Source organism: Leptosomus discolor, chromosome 4 (genome assembly GCF_034619465.1).
Source record: "Leptosomus discolor isolate bLepDis1 chromosome 4, bLepDis1.hap2, whole genome shotgun sequence".
NCBI lineage: Eukaryota > Metazoa > Chordata > Aves > Leptosomiformes > Leptosomidae > Leptosomus > Leptosomus discolor.
Window position 1 is genome coordinate 15,242,106 of NC_141394.1, and position 16,261 is coordinate 15,258,366.

A 16,261-nucleotide genomic window follows, 5' to 3' on the forward strand; every position below is an offset into this window, starting at 1 on the left:
GTGTCAAAGCCAAGTGCATGTGGAAGACTGGAATGTGTGTCTGGAGAGTATAGGCCTGAGCCTAGTTCTTTTTTTCAAGTAGTGCTGCAGAGGTGAATTCATGCTCAGAGCTTGGGACTGCTGAGAGGACGTGTTCCCTTCTGCAGACTACCAGACTGAATTCTTATTTGCACTTTTTGACTGCTTTCCCTACAGAGGCTGCAAGTCGTGCCATAGTCCAGTTTCTGGAGGTTAATCAGAGTGAAGAAGCAAGCAGAGGTTGGATGCTGCTCACCACAATCAATTTACTAGCTTCATCAGGACAGGTTAGTCTTAAACAGCAAGGCTAAAAATAAACTCTGGGGTGGGAGAGACAAAAGCTGTAAAATAAAGAACCGCATGAACACGCACTAAAAGATGTTGTAACTATTTTATGTTTTCTATGTTAAGATCCTTTTTCTGTTATACTGCCACAGAGCTCCAGCTCTAGCTCCTTGTGGTTTCAGTTGCCTAAAAAAAAATTAAAAAATCATTGTTTTGGAACTTTAATTTGTAATGTTCTTCTGATATCATATGCTCAACTTTTATTGTTCCACAAAGGCTTCTCTTGCATGGGGCTGCTTAGTGCCACATGAGATGCATGTCACATAACACCTAAATCACTTGGACTTAGAACTTGGGCTCCCCATTACAGGAGGGCAACAGCAGTTGTGAAAAACAAAGCCAGCAGCAGTGATGAGCGGGTGGTATCATGAATCTTTACTGCCTCTGGTTTTGGTGCTGCCCTCCCAGTCTCTGGCAATGGACTGGATAGCTGCGTAGTTTGTTCTTTCTGCTCTAATCTGCCATTATAATTAAGCACATCATCTTGTCTGTGTTTTGTATGTCATCATCCCCCACCTCAATTTGTCTTATCTTCCTGTTGATGCTTTCGTGTTTTCTACTACGTTGTTCTTTAGGCCTGCTTATACCTTCTTGCCAAGTGAGAGCAGAAGTTCAATGGTCCTCCTCCCACTTCCATTTCTACTGCCACAAAGAATAGATAGCTAATGAGGGCTTGGCTGGAGGTGTTGTAGTTGACTTGTAAGCTTCTGCTGCCAGAGTCTGTCAGTTTTTGTTTCTGTCCTGTGCAGTGACTGCTTCGAACTGTGGCTGTTAGATGCTGTTGTAAGTAAATCATGATCCTATTTTTAAGGTTACTGTTTAGGTAGGCATTCAAGAATAGATGATGAAATCTGTACTGCCATGTGGACACCTCACCAAAGGTGTGAGAAAGAAAAACCAGCATTTGAGTCAAATGCATTGTAGGAGCCTGACTTTTTGAATATAGTAATATACTGAACTGTTTGTTTTTTTTTTTTTTCTCTGTTTTATTTTTCCCCAGAAAACTGTGGACTGCATGACTACAATGTCAGTGCCTTCCACACTTGTTAAATGTCTGTATCTGTTTTTTGACCTTCCACATGTGCCTGAGGTAGTTGGAGGAGCACAGAATGAACTACCTCTCGCAGAGCGCCGAGCGCTACTACAGAAAGTCTTTGTACAGGTAAAAAAAGTAAAATACGTCTTGGAATTTGCAAGAGGAATGAAAATGCTTCATGTGAGAAAAGTCCAGAGACTTTTCACTTGAACCAGGTTTGCTTTTCCTTGATTCTTCACAAACTGATGTCTCAGAGTAAGATGGATTTTCCTGCAAGCACAGCTGAGTTTACATTTCCACTCCACCTGTGTTTTTGTCCATGGTAAATATCTCGTCCACAAAAATGCACACAACTCCTTTGTGCAGCTGCTTAAAAGGAGCAACATGTTGACTATTACTCTGTTTCAATCAACTGGTCCTAGCGTTTGGTATCTTTGGCTGTTACTGATTGAAATAGACATAGTAAAAACTATTAGTAATGATAATAATCTATGAATTAACACATGCTATTTTCCCTTTAATTGTGGAAATAAACCATAATATGGAAAAAAATAATTTAAATATGAGAACCATCTGAGCTTGCAGTTACTATTACAGTTATTTCCCAGGGAGACCAGGAACTCTATCTGACCTGCTCCTGCTTTCTGAAGTTTCAGTTGGAGATCTTGCAAAGAAATTCCTGTACGTTCTCCTGATGAAACTTTAGAAGAAGCTGACAGTTACTGTTGGAAAGAGGTCAATGGTCTTACTACCAGTTTCCATGTGCAAATTGGGTGCATCTCTGTGTAGGGTTATTTTAGCTACATATGCAAAACCATAGAGTTCTGTCAGCATTCACATCCTTCAGGGATTTGAAGGCAGTGCTAGGATTTAAAAGTATAATGTTTGAGAGACATTTTGGTACCTGCACTACAGAAATAAAGATGGGCCTTATTCCCACAATTACTAGCCACAATGTCTTCCCAGTAACAGTCGCTGTATGAGAACATACCCATTTGCCTCTTTTTTTAGTCTTAGTACTACAGGCTGTCTTCCAAAGCAGAAACTGCAACGTGCTGTAAGCTATCTTTCAGAAATTGCTTTACTGTGTTTCAGTCAGCAGAGTTAATAAATGATCAGTGTTACTACATAGGGCTCCCCCCAACGTACTACCATGCAGCTCTTTTCTGTCCCTCTTCAAAGGCTGTAAAGTGGTGCTTTCAAATGAGCTGGCTGGAATGGGTGAGGTTTCAGTTAGCTTCCAGACTTCCTTCTCCGGACACAATCAGCCTTGCAAAGTGTTCCTCCAGTTTTCTGAGAGGAAGCCTTAGCCTTTCCTCCACAAGACGCAAAATGGACTTCAGATGACCTCAAAATGTGCAGAAGAGGGAGTGCAAAGTAGTAACTTTGGTTGCGTGGCTGCATTTTGTCTTGTTTATGATAACCTGGAAATTCAGATCCAGGTGCCAGTTATCCAGGTAGGTCTACAGTGTTGCTGTAGCCTTTCTTGCCACGCTGTTTTGGCCATTTTCATTTAGCCAAGATCTAATGGATGCTGCTCTGCCAACAACCCATCAATAGCCTTCTTCCTGCATTAGGAAGGGATACAACAGTTTGCTTTGCCAAGCTTCTGCGCCCCACTGCAGCATTTAGATCTGTAAATTAGGTTAACTGGCAGATTTTCCAAAGATGGAATAACCTGGTATCCATGCAAGTATGCTGTGTCAGCCTAAGAGATTTAAACTCTACTGCTTTTGCTAGTCGTTTTAAACTGAACTGGGACTTGAAATCAGCATGTGTTGAATAACCTTGTCTTCAATTCAAATTACAGAAACAACATGCAAAGGGAAAACAGCACGTTACCTTTTTTAATGTGTATGCTAAATCAAAGAATGTTTTGCCTTTTACTAAGTCTAAGCAAAAATAGCAATGGTCAGCTTATTAATGCTAGATGTTTAATGGCTTATTATTTCAGATCCTAGTAAAATTGTGCAGTTTTGTGTCCCCGGCGGAAGAACTGGCTCAAAAGGATGATCTCCAGCTTCTATTCAGTGCAATAACCTCGTGGTGCCCTCCCTATAATCTGCCTTGGAGGAAGAGTGCAGGGGAAGTACTGATGACCATATCGCGTCATGGCCTTAGTGTCAATGTAGTGAAATACATTCATGGTATGTGTCTTTATCCAAGTTGGTGGGGGTTTTTTCTGTTCTTTTTTCATAGTTTTCTTAGTTAGGAAATGGGCATGAAAATAATAGATCAGTGAAAGCTTCCTGGCTTTTTGTTTGGAGCAACAAACAGGGGGAGCTTGAAGCCATGCTGCGTCAGGAAAACTATGACGTAGTGGCTATCACAGAAACGTGGTGGAATGCCTCACACGACTGGAGTGCCACAATCGACAGCTACAAGCTCTTCAGGAGGGATAGACAGGGAAGGAGAGGCGGTGGGGTGGCCCTGTATGTTAGGGACTGTTATGAATGCTTAGAATTGAAGTATAGTGACGATAGGGTTGGGAGTGCTTGGCTTAGGATAAGGAGCAAGGCCAATAAAGCTGATATTGCTGTGGGAGTCTGCTATAGACCTCCCAGTCAGAGCAGTGAGGTAGATGAAACATACTATAAGCTCTTGGGAGAAATCCCACTGTCACTTGCCGTTGTTCTTGTGGGGAACTTCAACTTCCCAGGTCTCTGCTGGAAATACAACACAGCAGAGAGGGAACAATCCAGGAGGTTCCTGGAATGTGTGGAGGGTAACTTCCTCACTCGGCTGGTAAGTAAACCGACCAGGGAAGGCACCCTGCTCGACCTCCTGTTTGTGAACAGAGAAGGTCTTGTGGAGGATATAGCAGTTGGAGGCAGTCTAGGGAACAGTGACCACAAAATTATTAAGTTCTCTATTCTTAGAGATATTAGGAGGGGGGGCAGCAAAGCTGCCACTTTGGACTTTTGAAGGGCAGACTTTTACTTGTTTAGGATGTTACTTGATAGAACCCCTTGGGAGTCAGTTTTGAAAGGTATAGAAGTCCAGGAAGGCTGGACACTGTTTAAGAAGGAAATCTTAAAGGCACAGGAACAGGCCATCCCCACATGCTGTAAGATGAGCCGACAGCAAAGAAGACCGACCTGGCTCAATAGGGAGATTTGTCTTAAAATCAGGGGAAAAAAGGAGAGTCTGTGGCCTCTGGAAGAAGGGACAGACCACTCATAATGAGTACAAGAATGTTGTTAGGTTATGCAGGGAGGCAATTAGAAGGTCCAAAGCCCAGCTAGAAGTTAATCTGGCTTTGGAGGTAAAGGGCAACAAGAAAAGTTGCTATAAATACATTAACAACAAAAGAAAGACCAGGGAGAGCCTCCATCCCCTACTAGTATTCCAGGGGGAAATATGGTAATAAGAGGCGAGGATAAGGCTGAGGTGCTTAATGCCTTCTTTGCCTCAGTCTTTAGTAATAGGACCACTTGTACCGGGGAAAGTCAGCCCCTCAAGCCAAGAGACAGGGCTCAGGATCAAAATGTCCCCCCCACAATCTAGGAGGAGATGGTCAGTGACCTGCTGCTCCACAGCAATGTGAAAGAATCTATGGGGCTGGATGGTGTACATCCTAGAGTGCTGAGAGAAGTGGCAGGGGTGCTCACCAAGCCACTGTCCATCATTTATCATCAGTCCTGTCTGACTGGGGAGGTCCCAGCAGGTGGAAATCAGCCAATATAACACCCATATATAAGAAGGGGTGGAAGGATGATCCGGGAAATTACAGGCCTGTCAGTTTGACATTAGTGCCAGGGAAGCTGATGGAGCAAATCATCCTGAGTTCCGTTATGCTGCACGTGCAGGACAACCAGGTGATCGGGCCCAGTCAGCATGGGTTTATGAAGGGCAGCTCATGTTTAACAAACCTGATCTCCTTCTATGACAGGGTGACCCACTTGTTGGATGAGGGAAAGGCTGTGGATGTCATCTACCTCGACTTTAGTAAGGCATTTGACACTGTTACCCACAGCGTTCTCCTAAAGAAATTGACTGCTCTTGGCTTGGATGGGCATCAGCTTTACTGGGTGAAAAACTTGCTGGACGGCCGAGTCCAGAGAGTTGTGGTCCATGGAGTTAAATCTGGTTGGCAGCCGGTCACGAGTGGTGTCCCCCAGGGCTCAGTACTGGGTCCACTCCTGTTTAACACCTTTATCAATGATTTGGATGAGGGGATGGAGTGCACCCTTGGTAAGTTTGCAGATGACACCAAGCTGGGTGGAAGTGTCGATCTCCGTGAGGGTAGGGAAGTTCCACAGAGGGATCTGGATAGGCTGGATTGCTGGGTCAAGGCTGATTCCAGGAGTTTCAATAAGACCAAGTGCTGGGTCCTGCGCTTTGGCCACAAAAACCTCCAGCAGTGCTACAGGCTTGAGGATGAGTGGCTGGAGAGCTGCCTGGCAGAGAGGGACCTGGGAGTGTTGACTGACAGCCAGCTGAACATGAGCCAGCAGTGTGCTCAGGTGGCCCAGAAGGCCAATGGCGTCCTGGTCTGTATCGGGAATAGCGTTGTCAGCAGGAGCAGGGAGGTGATCATGCCCCTGTACTTGGCTTCGGTGAGACTGCACCTCGAGTGCTGTGTCCAGCTTTGGGCCTCTGTCTACAAGAATGACTTAGAGGTGCTGGAGAGTGTACAGAGGCGGGCTGCCAAGCTAGTAAAGGATTTGAATCGTGTCTCATATGAGGAATGGATGAGGGATCTGGGGCTGTTTAGCCCGGAGAAGAGAAGGCTGAGGGGAGGCCTTATCGCTCTCTACAACTACCTGAAAGGAAGCTGTAGCGAGGCGGGGGTTGGTCTGTTCTCCCTAGTAACAAGCAATAGGACAAGGGGAAATGGCCTTAAGCTGCACCAGGGGAGGCTCAGGCTGGATATGAGGAAGAATTTCTTTACTGAAAGGGTTGTCAGGCATTGGAGCAGCCTGCCCAGGGAGGTGGTGGAGTCACCCTCCCTGGAGGTGTTTAAGAGACGGGTAGATGTCATGCTTAGGGACATGGTTTAGTGGTGTTGGTAGAGCTAGGACAAAGGTTGGTCTCCATGATCTTGAAGGTCTCTTCCAACTGAAACTGTTCTATGATTCTATGACATGTGAGTGTTTACTTACAGGTAAAATTTCAGAGCACTTGTGTAGCAAGAGAGATGTTTGTAGCTGAATCTGCCTCATCCATATTTCAATTTAACATTGGAGGATAGAGTTTCCCCTTATATTTTGGTGTAGAGTTTATGATGACCAAAAGGAAAGGCTTTCAGTTACTTCAGTAACTGCCTATATTGAAAAATATTCACTGGGAAGATGCATAAATTTGTTATTTTTACTGTGAGCATGAATTCTTAATGGGAGTTACTGGCTTTCAGTCCTGCGTTTGAATTGGCAGTAGCAGCCCCTTGTAAAGGTCCGTGGCAAGCTAGCGGTGCACTGCTTGCAGCTGCTTGGCTGGGTACCTCTCTAGCTGGCAGTAAAAGCGTAGACGTCTGAGGAAGCCACAGGAAAAGGAACCAGCTCCATGTGTTCTGCTGACGTAGTTTGAGCTATTAGAAGCCCATGAAAGCTGCTGCCCTGTAGTAAATACTGGTGCATTATGCAAACCACAGAGAGCTAATTTGAGTATGCTGCGAGAAGATTCTCCCAGACATCTTGCTTTTGCGGGAAGAGACTGTTATAAGCACCACTGATTTGCAATGTACTCTCCATTATCCAGGACATCAGGGGTGACATAGCCTGGTAACAGCAAAACCTGTGTAATACAGACACTAGGAAGCGCTTGAGGGAGCGTGGTGTATGGGCACAGAAACACTTGAGCACAAACCTCCCAAGTGGCGATTGATGGAACAGCCAACTGGCTTCTTCCCTTGTGGTCCAGCCCTATGGGGTCCCCAACCCAAGGACATTGTCCCTAGGGCCTGGCCTGGCCCAGGGACACTCTCTTTTGTGTGGCTGAGAGCCATGCCTATGCCCGAAGGAGGCGGTCTCTCAGTACCAGTGCTTCTAGGAAGCTTACATGTGCCAGTCCTAGAGCCTGTGTCACAACCCAGCTACACCCCAAAAATCTCTGCAGTTGGAAGAGCCTGGCTGCTAGATAGGTTTGCAGCCCCTATGTTTTCCCTGTTGACCGATTGACTACGTTGATGACCATTCAGCCAGCCTGTGTTTCTTCTGCCAGGTCCTTGTCTTCCCCACCTTGCCATGCAGCTTGCAGGTTAGAGTTTTGTGCATCCTGAAGGCCAAAATAAAGTAATCTCACAGGACTGGTCCAGCCTGTGAGCCACCAAATGACTGAAGCAGCCAGAATTAATTCCATTTTATCTCCTGTCCTTTTTTGAGACAAATACAATCCTGACTGTTTCAGGCATGGAAACTGTAGCTTACAGGGGTATTTGTGTAGCTGGTTACAGATTTTTGTAGCTAATATAAGAAGTACTTTATTCATCATGTATCTTTACAAGGGACTGGTTACAGTTTGCATAGCAAGGGTGGCTGTCAAGCTGGTTCATGACAAAGAAATTGTGAGAGCAAAGCAAGATAAAAACCAGTGTTGGAGAGGATATTAGCTGCCCAGGAATAGCTTTGCGTATGAAATACTTGTGTTGCGTTAATTTAAAACTTCACATGTGTTTAGGATGTAGGATTTGAGGTAGGAAATGCGGTAGAATATTTTCCAATGTTACATTTAGGGCTTTTAGGCTGTAGGACCACATAGAAGCATTTGTAGTTTTTAAACTGGAACGACTGTTGAAGTGAACTAACATCCTCACCATACATTTTAGCAGTGTACACTTACTGGAAAGAAAGAAGCCCACAGCTTCCTCACACCTTGGGAAGCAAGTAGTTACAAGGCTCCACAAAACCATTTTGACAGTTTATGAAATACGTCACCCTGCTCCCACATACCTCACAGAAAATTTCAGTCTGTGTTTTTTTCTTGTGTTAACAGCGTGTTTCTAATTCCAGTCAGAATGATCTGGATGTACAGTATTACTTGGAAGCACAGAATAGTCATCAGTTAAGTATTTTCAGATAGGACTTAAAAGAAAAGGTGATAGTTATTTTGCCTTCATCTGTGGCAGCCTTCTGGTGGGTTTTTGATGAGTGTAGAAGGTGTATGTGTATATGAGAAAACATTATGAAGTGCAACACAGAAAATAACTGAGTTTTGACTGTGTCATTTGGCATATTGCAACTACTACCATTATTGCTTCCTCGTAGGCTTGATCCACAGAGGAGCGAGGCTGGCATATCAAAAGATATTCTAGATTCTTTAAAAAGTGAAATGAAATCTTAAAAGAAAACCAGTCGGCATTCCCTCTTGCTTGTTGATTAAAAATGAACCTGACTTAAGAGTTAACAACATCTGTCAAGAGGCTTATCTTGTATTCAGGAAAAAAGTTAAGACATTTTATCATATGTAAAGGAGCATCCTTTCACTATCTCGTGCTTTGATTTGATCTCTGGGAATTTTTTTAATCAGTCTGGCTAGGAAGATTTGCAGTTCTGCCGCGTATGCTGTGAAGTTAAAATAGCAGGTAGTTGAAGGGAGTCTCTTTAAAATAGGAGTGCAACCTAAAATCTGATGATAGATTTGGGAAAGCTTTTTTGAACTGATGGAGTGTGAGGTGTATGCAGTATAAGACAAGCTGTCTCTCTTTGGTCAAGATTTATCAGGCAAGAAAGTGTGCCAGCCAAAGAAGTGCTAACCAGAGTAACAATAAGAAGACATGATGTAAAGGGTTATTTGTAGGGTTTTACCTAACATCAGTAACAGTTTAAGTCAGTACTTTGTATAACTTTGTGTTTTAAAAGAAAAAAAGATGTTTTAGAATTATTTATAGTTGAACCCTATTTATAGGGTTCAGTTCCAAAGCCACTTCGGGATCCTACTTGTCTTTGAATGCTCTGTGATATTAAATGTTATGTGATAAGAGATAGTTAAATAACAGTTACCTTATTGCCATGATTCTTGTACTAGTTATGCTTCTTGCTGATTGATTAATGTCAATAAAATCCTAAATTTCTTAATTGTGGTTCTTTTCAGAAAAGGAATGTTTGTCCACATGTGTTCAGAACATGCAGCAGTCTGATGACCTTTCTCCCCTAGAAATAGTTGAGATGTTTGCTGGACTTTCTTGTTTTCTCAAAGACTCCAGTGATGTATCCCAAACATTGTTGGATGATTTTAGGATATGGCAAGGATACAACTTCCTCTGTGACCTCCTCCTCAGGTATGCAAAAGTGCTTGAGGGAATACAGACAGATCAACGTGAGCTTTTTCTGAAAAGATTTCTTAATAAAGAATAGGCAAATAGGTTTGAACAAATAACTGATTATAGGTTATTATGAAATGAAGATATTAGAACCAATATATGGAATTATGTGCTTATCTCTGTTTATGAAACTAAATTGTTTAACTCTTTATTCATTGGTACTGATTTATTACTAAATGTTTCTGTATGTGCTAAGAAAGCTGGTACTAAAAATCTAGGAGGAATTCAGAAAATAAAATTTTGACAGCAACTAGTCAAATTTTTGGGTTTGATTGGTAGTTTGTTTTGTTTTACCATACTAGCGTAATGAAAAATCATGTACATAAATGTGGTGCATGCTATTTAGTATGGAAGGCATGCTGCTTAGTACTGAAGAGACATTTTTGTACATAAGCTCTAATACCAGAGTGCTGGAGGGAAGTCTCATGTTACTAGTGAATTGGTGTATATATGTATTTTTTTTAATTTGTGTTTTTTATTAAAGCTACTGCTAACCTGCATCACAAAATATGGTAATGAAAATGCCTGCCCAAACAAAACTTGAATGTGTGATCCATCCATGATTTTATTTCTTTCTGTGAAAGAAACTTCATTCTTTTCTTTCTCAGTCAGCAAATTAGTGTCTGCTGCATTATTTGTGTAAATTTTGTGGTCAGTCTGTGCTACTTTGTTTGGATGTGAAGTTCTGAAGAAGCATGCTTAGCTGTTGACATACACATGCATTTCATGAATCTAAGACGGAAACTGGGAAATGATGTCTATGAGTGTACACGTTCTGAAGCAAAGAGACTTGGAAACAGTGCTGTACTGGCTGTTGATGAGAAGCGTTAATGTTATCATCTCCGTCTTTCAAGCCATTCATTTTGGGTGCTAGGATACGGGGGTTTGGCACACAAATATTTGAACTAAATTTTCTACTGAAAAGTATGTTTTTAGGGTTTGTTTGTTTGTTTTGAAGGGATACCAGGCATAGACATGGCATTTGAAATTCTTAATCACAGTTAAAATTATTCCTAAATTATCTTCAGTGCCACAAAAGCTAAAACACCTGTTAAGGAATTGTTATTGTTCTTGTAGGGTAAATGGTGGGTTTGAGTATGTTACATTTATTCATTCAAAGCGATGTAATTCAAACTCAACTGTTTTCCAGAAACTGTCAGCTGTAGTTTAGGCGGAATTTGAGGGGAACACACTATCATTAGCAATTTCATTTTCAGGTACAAAAGCGATCCTCTGTAGGTCAAGTATTTTAAACAAACACTCTCTTAAGCTTACTCATTGTTTAAATCAAAGAATGGGGCATCCCTGAGAGAGGTAAAGGAAGACTAGAGGTTTCCATGTCTGATTGAAGGAGAAGGGCACCTTCAGTTGACATCAGTAAAGGTGAAAAGCATAGGAGTGCATTATCCTCACTTCTTCCTGGGGTGGGTCTAGAAAACTTGATAAGACTCTTGCAGAAATGCCTGGGATTAAGGTGAACAGTGCATGCCAACATGTGGTGTGATTGTTAGGATTTGTGTATTTTGGAGGAGATGGGTGATGGTTCAAAACATGACTGCTGGTTTTATTCCCATATCTTTTGCTGTTTCTTAAAAGTTCTGGTTTGTTTGATCTTCAAACCAAAACATAGTTTATTTAAAAAAGTTATCATCTTGGACAAGCCTATATATTGGTCGATGATGAACAACAGCAATGTATTCTCTATGGACATGTTTTGGCTCAAACCTACTGACAGAGACTTGTTCAGCTCTATGGCACTATTGTGAAGATGACTTTACGTGGGATTATGAAATATGGACACTGGGCACCAAGCTGCAAAAAAGAAAGGCTTTTGAGCTGGTAATGCAGAAGAGCGTATGGAGAAGGTGACTTAATAAGAAATTGAAGGAGTTGTGTGAGGACCAAAGGAGCAAGTGTATGATTCCACCTGATGATGTGAAAGGGCAGGACATGTGGAAGATTAGTAGAATGGCAGTAGGTGAGCTAAGTGTTTCTGTAATGGCTGTTTGAAGGAGGTTCAGTTGCACATCTGACTGAGAAGAAGATGGAGAATGAATGAGCTGCTTCTAAGGGCTCCCACAGAAAAATAAAGCTTGCATTGTGTGAGCGAACAGGAGATTGGTCCCCGGCTTTCTCCTGTGATGTATAGAGACTGTAGAGTTAGTAAGTAATTAAATATGGTTTAATTCTTGGTGAAGCAGAAGGAAAATTAGGATTGTTCTAGGATTTGGAGTTGGTTTTTAAGGTTTGGTCTGATGCTATATTGCTGGTGGAAAACAGTGGTTGGAATTCCCATTCTCTTGTGTTCAAAGGTAAAGGTCTGTAATTGTAATGAAGATGCTTCATTGTGTGCTTCTAAGTGTAAGGCTTCTACCGTTTTGTTAGCATAAAATATTAACTCAAAAGTGGCAGATATAATCTAGCAAGTTAATTATGGATTTATTTCATGACAGACTGTCTAGATATTTTCCTATCCAATAGCTTCATGTTTGTAAGAGGATTTAAAAAGTAATTTTCATGTCTGTGCTGCATTTTAGGAGACTATTGAGTTCAAGGTGAGGTGAATTTCTATGGAAAATAAATGTATGCTGTTATAAATCCAATAATGTTTGCCTGACTTAATGGTATGACATACCATACTTTTAAACTGGACATGTACAATACTGCAGGGACAGAGAAGTAAAAGTGTGGTCTCTAAATTAATAGAGTAAAATGGAAGAGATACCTTATTGAAGTGATTTGTGTTGAAATAAGCTAGTGTTGCTAACTTGGTCTATTGTATTTTCTTTAGATTGGAACAGGCAAAAGAGGCTGAATCTAAGGATGCTTTGAAGGACTTAGTTAATTTGATAACTTCCTTAACAACGTATGGTGTCAATGAATTAAAGCCAGCTGGTGTCACCACTGGAGTACCTTTCCTATTACCTGGATTTGCAGTCCCACAGCCTGCAGGCAAAGGTGAGTCTGCTTTCTTTCTCCCTCTGTTTGTGTTTTTTTAAATGTAAACAACAAAATACAGAGAAGCTGTATACTACACAAACCATTTGCAATTGTGTCTAGGTTATCTTACTAAGATTGCATATCAAACAAGTACTTAGTTCTGTTGGTCTCAAAGGTTCTATTTTGGGGTTGGCACCCAGACAAGAAAGTGTAGGCCTTTTGTCTTTGAAGACTAAAGGCCAAGTCAAACATATCTCACTGCAAAGCTGGCAGTTTCTATGTGGAGATTTTAAGAGATTATCATAATGGAGAGGGGCACTGATTCGATTTATGGTGTTCTAAGCAGCTCTTACTAAACTGATGTGAAAGGCTGATGTGCTGAGCTGATGGGTTGCTTTTTTTTTTTTTTTTTTTTGGCCAGATTTGCTTTCTGTTACCTTTTGTCAGTTTAGGCAAGTACAACTTGTGAGATGAAATCTGTTGTTTCATCGCCACTGATCAGAGTGGTGAAATCTGCGCTGTGCTCGCAATCACAGTCAGTTATGATATGGAGATAAGGTTGAGGAAGTCTGAGGAGAGAAAGGATTTTATAAAATTAAACTTATTTTTCATGACCTGTGTATAAACTTAAAATTTGGGTAAGTCTTGTATGTAACTAAGGAGTTTGAAATTTAATAGTGACTGTGGACTTGTTTGTTACTTGGACTCATTATGGTATTTAGTAATACCAGGGATACAAGAAAAATTTTTGTGATAGGGTTACATTTATGGATTTATACGCTAATGGATTTACTTTCACTGTTTCTCTTGTGTATCTAGATTCCTTGGACAATGAATTCCTTTCTCTGGTATTGAGAGGGTTCATTGTTCCTAGGAATTGTTTTCCCTTTGCACTAAATAGAGAAAGAAGGTGATAGTCACTCTCAGAGCTTAATTTCTCCATGTTTTGATAATAACATACTAAGTTTTGCTTAAACTAATCAGCTTTTCTGATACAATACTATGAGAAAACAGTGGCCTATTGCAATCTCCAAAAGAATTCTTTTATTTAATTTTCTGGTATTTGTCACGACATCTCTCTTTTACCTGCTTTTCATTATGTTGGCAAGTTGTCCTTTTATGAAGACCATATTAGCTCATTTTCTTAATTGCTTCTATTTAAATCCTTGTAGTTCTTGAACTCTAAAGAGCTGGTTAAGATTTGATTTCTTCAGGGGTCCTCATAATAATCAAAGCTAATTTATTAATCTGCTTGATTGCCTGGAACAACTGTTGATATTAAATTAGAATATAAATAGTTGTATCTGTCACTATGTATGTTCCTGTCACATTTAATAAGCTCTAAATCCCCTTTTCAACATTTTTCATTGTAAAGAAAGCATGTAAAAAACATCGTTTTAGAAACAAATGAATGTGACTTCTAATGTAACATTAATATTCTTCCAGTACGTGAAATTGTTCCTTGTTAGCTTTCAAGGAAGTTTCCTGTTGTCTTCTGAAGAAATACTGGCAGGGAAGGTGATATGGCTAGACATGAAGATAATTGAATTTACTTTTAAACTGGACAACTTAGTTTATAAACAATGAAGAGAGTAGCATTGTGCAGAGCATATGTAATAAATAAAGATTCTTTGTTTATGAAAGGGTTTTTGAATGAGGTTAATGGTTTGCTTATAGCTTGTTTGAAAATAAGATTTTATTGTTAGAGCATTCTAAATGCTTTGTTTAGAATGTTCCAAGTTCTACTCTTGATTGTTTATTTTTTTATATTAGTTTTACAATTAGTTTTCTGTATCATGCGATTTGTCCACTGTGACTTGTTCTGTTTCTACAGAAGTGAAAAAAGTTGGCTTTGAGGCATCTTTTTAGTAGAATAAGAATAATATCTGCCTATAGAAAATTCTGGGTGCTTTAGGGAGCACTTACAAATGATGCATTCTTTGGCTGAATGAATGAGATTTTATTCAACTTGAAGGCACTTAGAAGAAGAAATTTGATCGAGCTTTAAAAGATGTGAGGTCTTTGGGTGCCAATGTTATAGCTACCTTATGTTTTAATTCCCTAACCGGTAACAGCGCTGGACCCTACCAAAGCTTTCTTGTTCCCAGACCTGGTCCCAAAGCCAGCCCTGCACCACCTTCCGATGCTGGTATGGTTGTTCACGCCACTTAATCCAGACCTGAGCAAGAGCAGCCTCTCTATGGAAGGCAGGCAACTGCCGGCCTCATGCTGCCCTGTGGAGTTTCTCTACACGTAGCTCTCTTCTTCTCACAGGCTATTGCTGAAGAGTGGAAGCAAGAGGATGATTTGGAGGCCGTGCATGTTGTCTAGCTTTGAACCTGGCTGACAAGGATTTGTCAATACTTATTGCCCTGTTGGGTGAGGGGATACAGATGGCTGTTATTCTAAACTTAGCCTGCTGAATACTTGTAGAGGGCAAAGCTGCGTTCTCTGCCCTCTACAGATAATTCCATAGTTCTGCATTATGGAATACAGAACGTGTTATGTTGCTGTAATGAGTTTTCTTATGGCCTGGGTAGGTGACAGTCAGGCTTTATTTTGTCTCTAGAACTGTATCCCGTTGCATGTTTTAACAATAGGTCAGGTTACTTACCTATTTTTAAAAAATTATCTTTCATTTAGCTGCTTGCGTAAACCCTTACTTTCAAAGATGAAGACGCTGTCTTAATGAACAGTAGATTTTAAAATTTGCAACGTAAGTGATCATGCAGAGACTTTTTTGAAGAATCAGTTTTAATGAAAATTTTTATTTTGTGTGACATACACTGTTATTTTATTCACACTTATTAAAATGCATGGATCATTATTAAGTGTCCCCATTGTTTATGATGATTAAGAACTGTCTCTTTCTTTTTTCCTCCCATCCCACTTTGTTTCCTGATTTAGGTCATAGTGTGAGGAATATTCAAGCATTTTCAGTCCTCCAGAATGCATTTTTGAGAGCAAAAACCAACTATCTAGCACAAATCATCCTTGATGCCATCACGAATATTTATATGGCGGACAATGCCAACTACTTCATTTTGGAATCGCAGCACACATTGTCTCAGTTTGCAGAGAAAATTCCTAAACTTCCAGAAGTGCAGACCAAGTACTTTGAGATACTGGAATTTGTTGTCTTCAGCTTGAATTACATACCCTGTAAAGAACTGATCAGTGTGAGCATCCTTTTAAAATCCAGCACTTCTTTTCAGTGTAGCATCATTGCCATGAAGACGCTCCTTAAGTTCACCCGTCATGACTACATATTTAAAGATGTCTTCAGGGAAGTGGGACTTCTGGAGGTGATGGTAAATCTTCTTCATAAATATGCAGCCCTACTGAAAGATCCCACTCAGGCACTGAATGATCAAGGTAGTGTGTGCTCTTCCATTTTACTAATGCATGTCTTTTTTTGGCTGGGAATGGTGGAGGCTAACACTTAAGAGGTGGAATGAGAGAGTCTGAACATGTATCTCAAGGGTTGAGTTCTGCTGAGGGCTGCCGTGCCATCTTTAAAGCTCATTGGAATTGCTTTATTCTTAACATCCTGTGAGAAGCTCGAGGCAAGCTTTAATGAAAGATGCTCTATGAATACAAAATAGTAGGAGTTTATATTTTCCTTTTTAGACGTTGTTTCTTGATATATTAGTTTAGTATTT

The 16,261-nt window shown here is 40.8% G+C and overlaps 1 protein-coding gene across 3 annotated transcripts in view; it reads left to right on the forward strand.

The window, feature by feature from the left end:
* The window catches only part of WDFY3 (WD repeat and FYVE domain containing 3), a 125,519-nt gene that overhangs the window by 16,396 nt on the left and 92,862 nt on the right, over positions 1–16,261 (forward strand). For all 3 annotated transcript variants that reach the window (XM_086464758.1, XM_086464756.1, XM_086464757.1), the window contains exons 3-8: positions 196–305; positions 1,364–1,525; positions 3,354–3,546; positions 9,431–9,617; positions 12,451–12,617; positions 15,507–15,974. In XM_086464758.1, the coding sequence (XP_086320884.1) occupies positions 196–305; positions 1,364–1,525; positions 3,354–3,546; positions 9,431–9,617; positions 12,451–12,617; positions 15,507–15,974 (1,287 nt within the window). The remainder of the gene's footprint in view (positions 1–195; positions 306–1,363; positions 1,526–3,353; positions 3,547–9,430; positions 9,618–12,450; positions 12,618–15,506; positions 15,975–16,261) is intronic.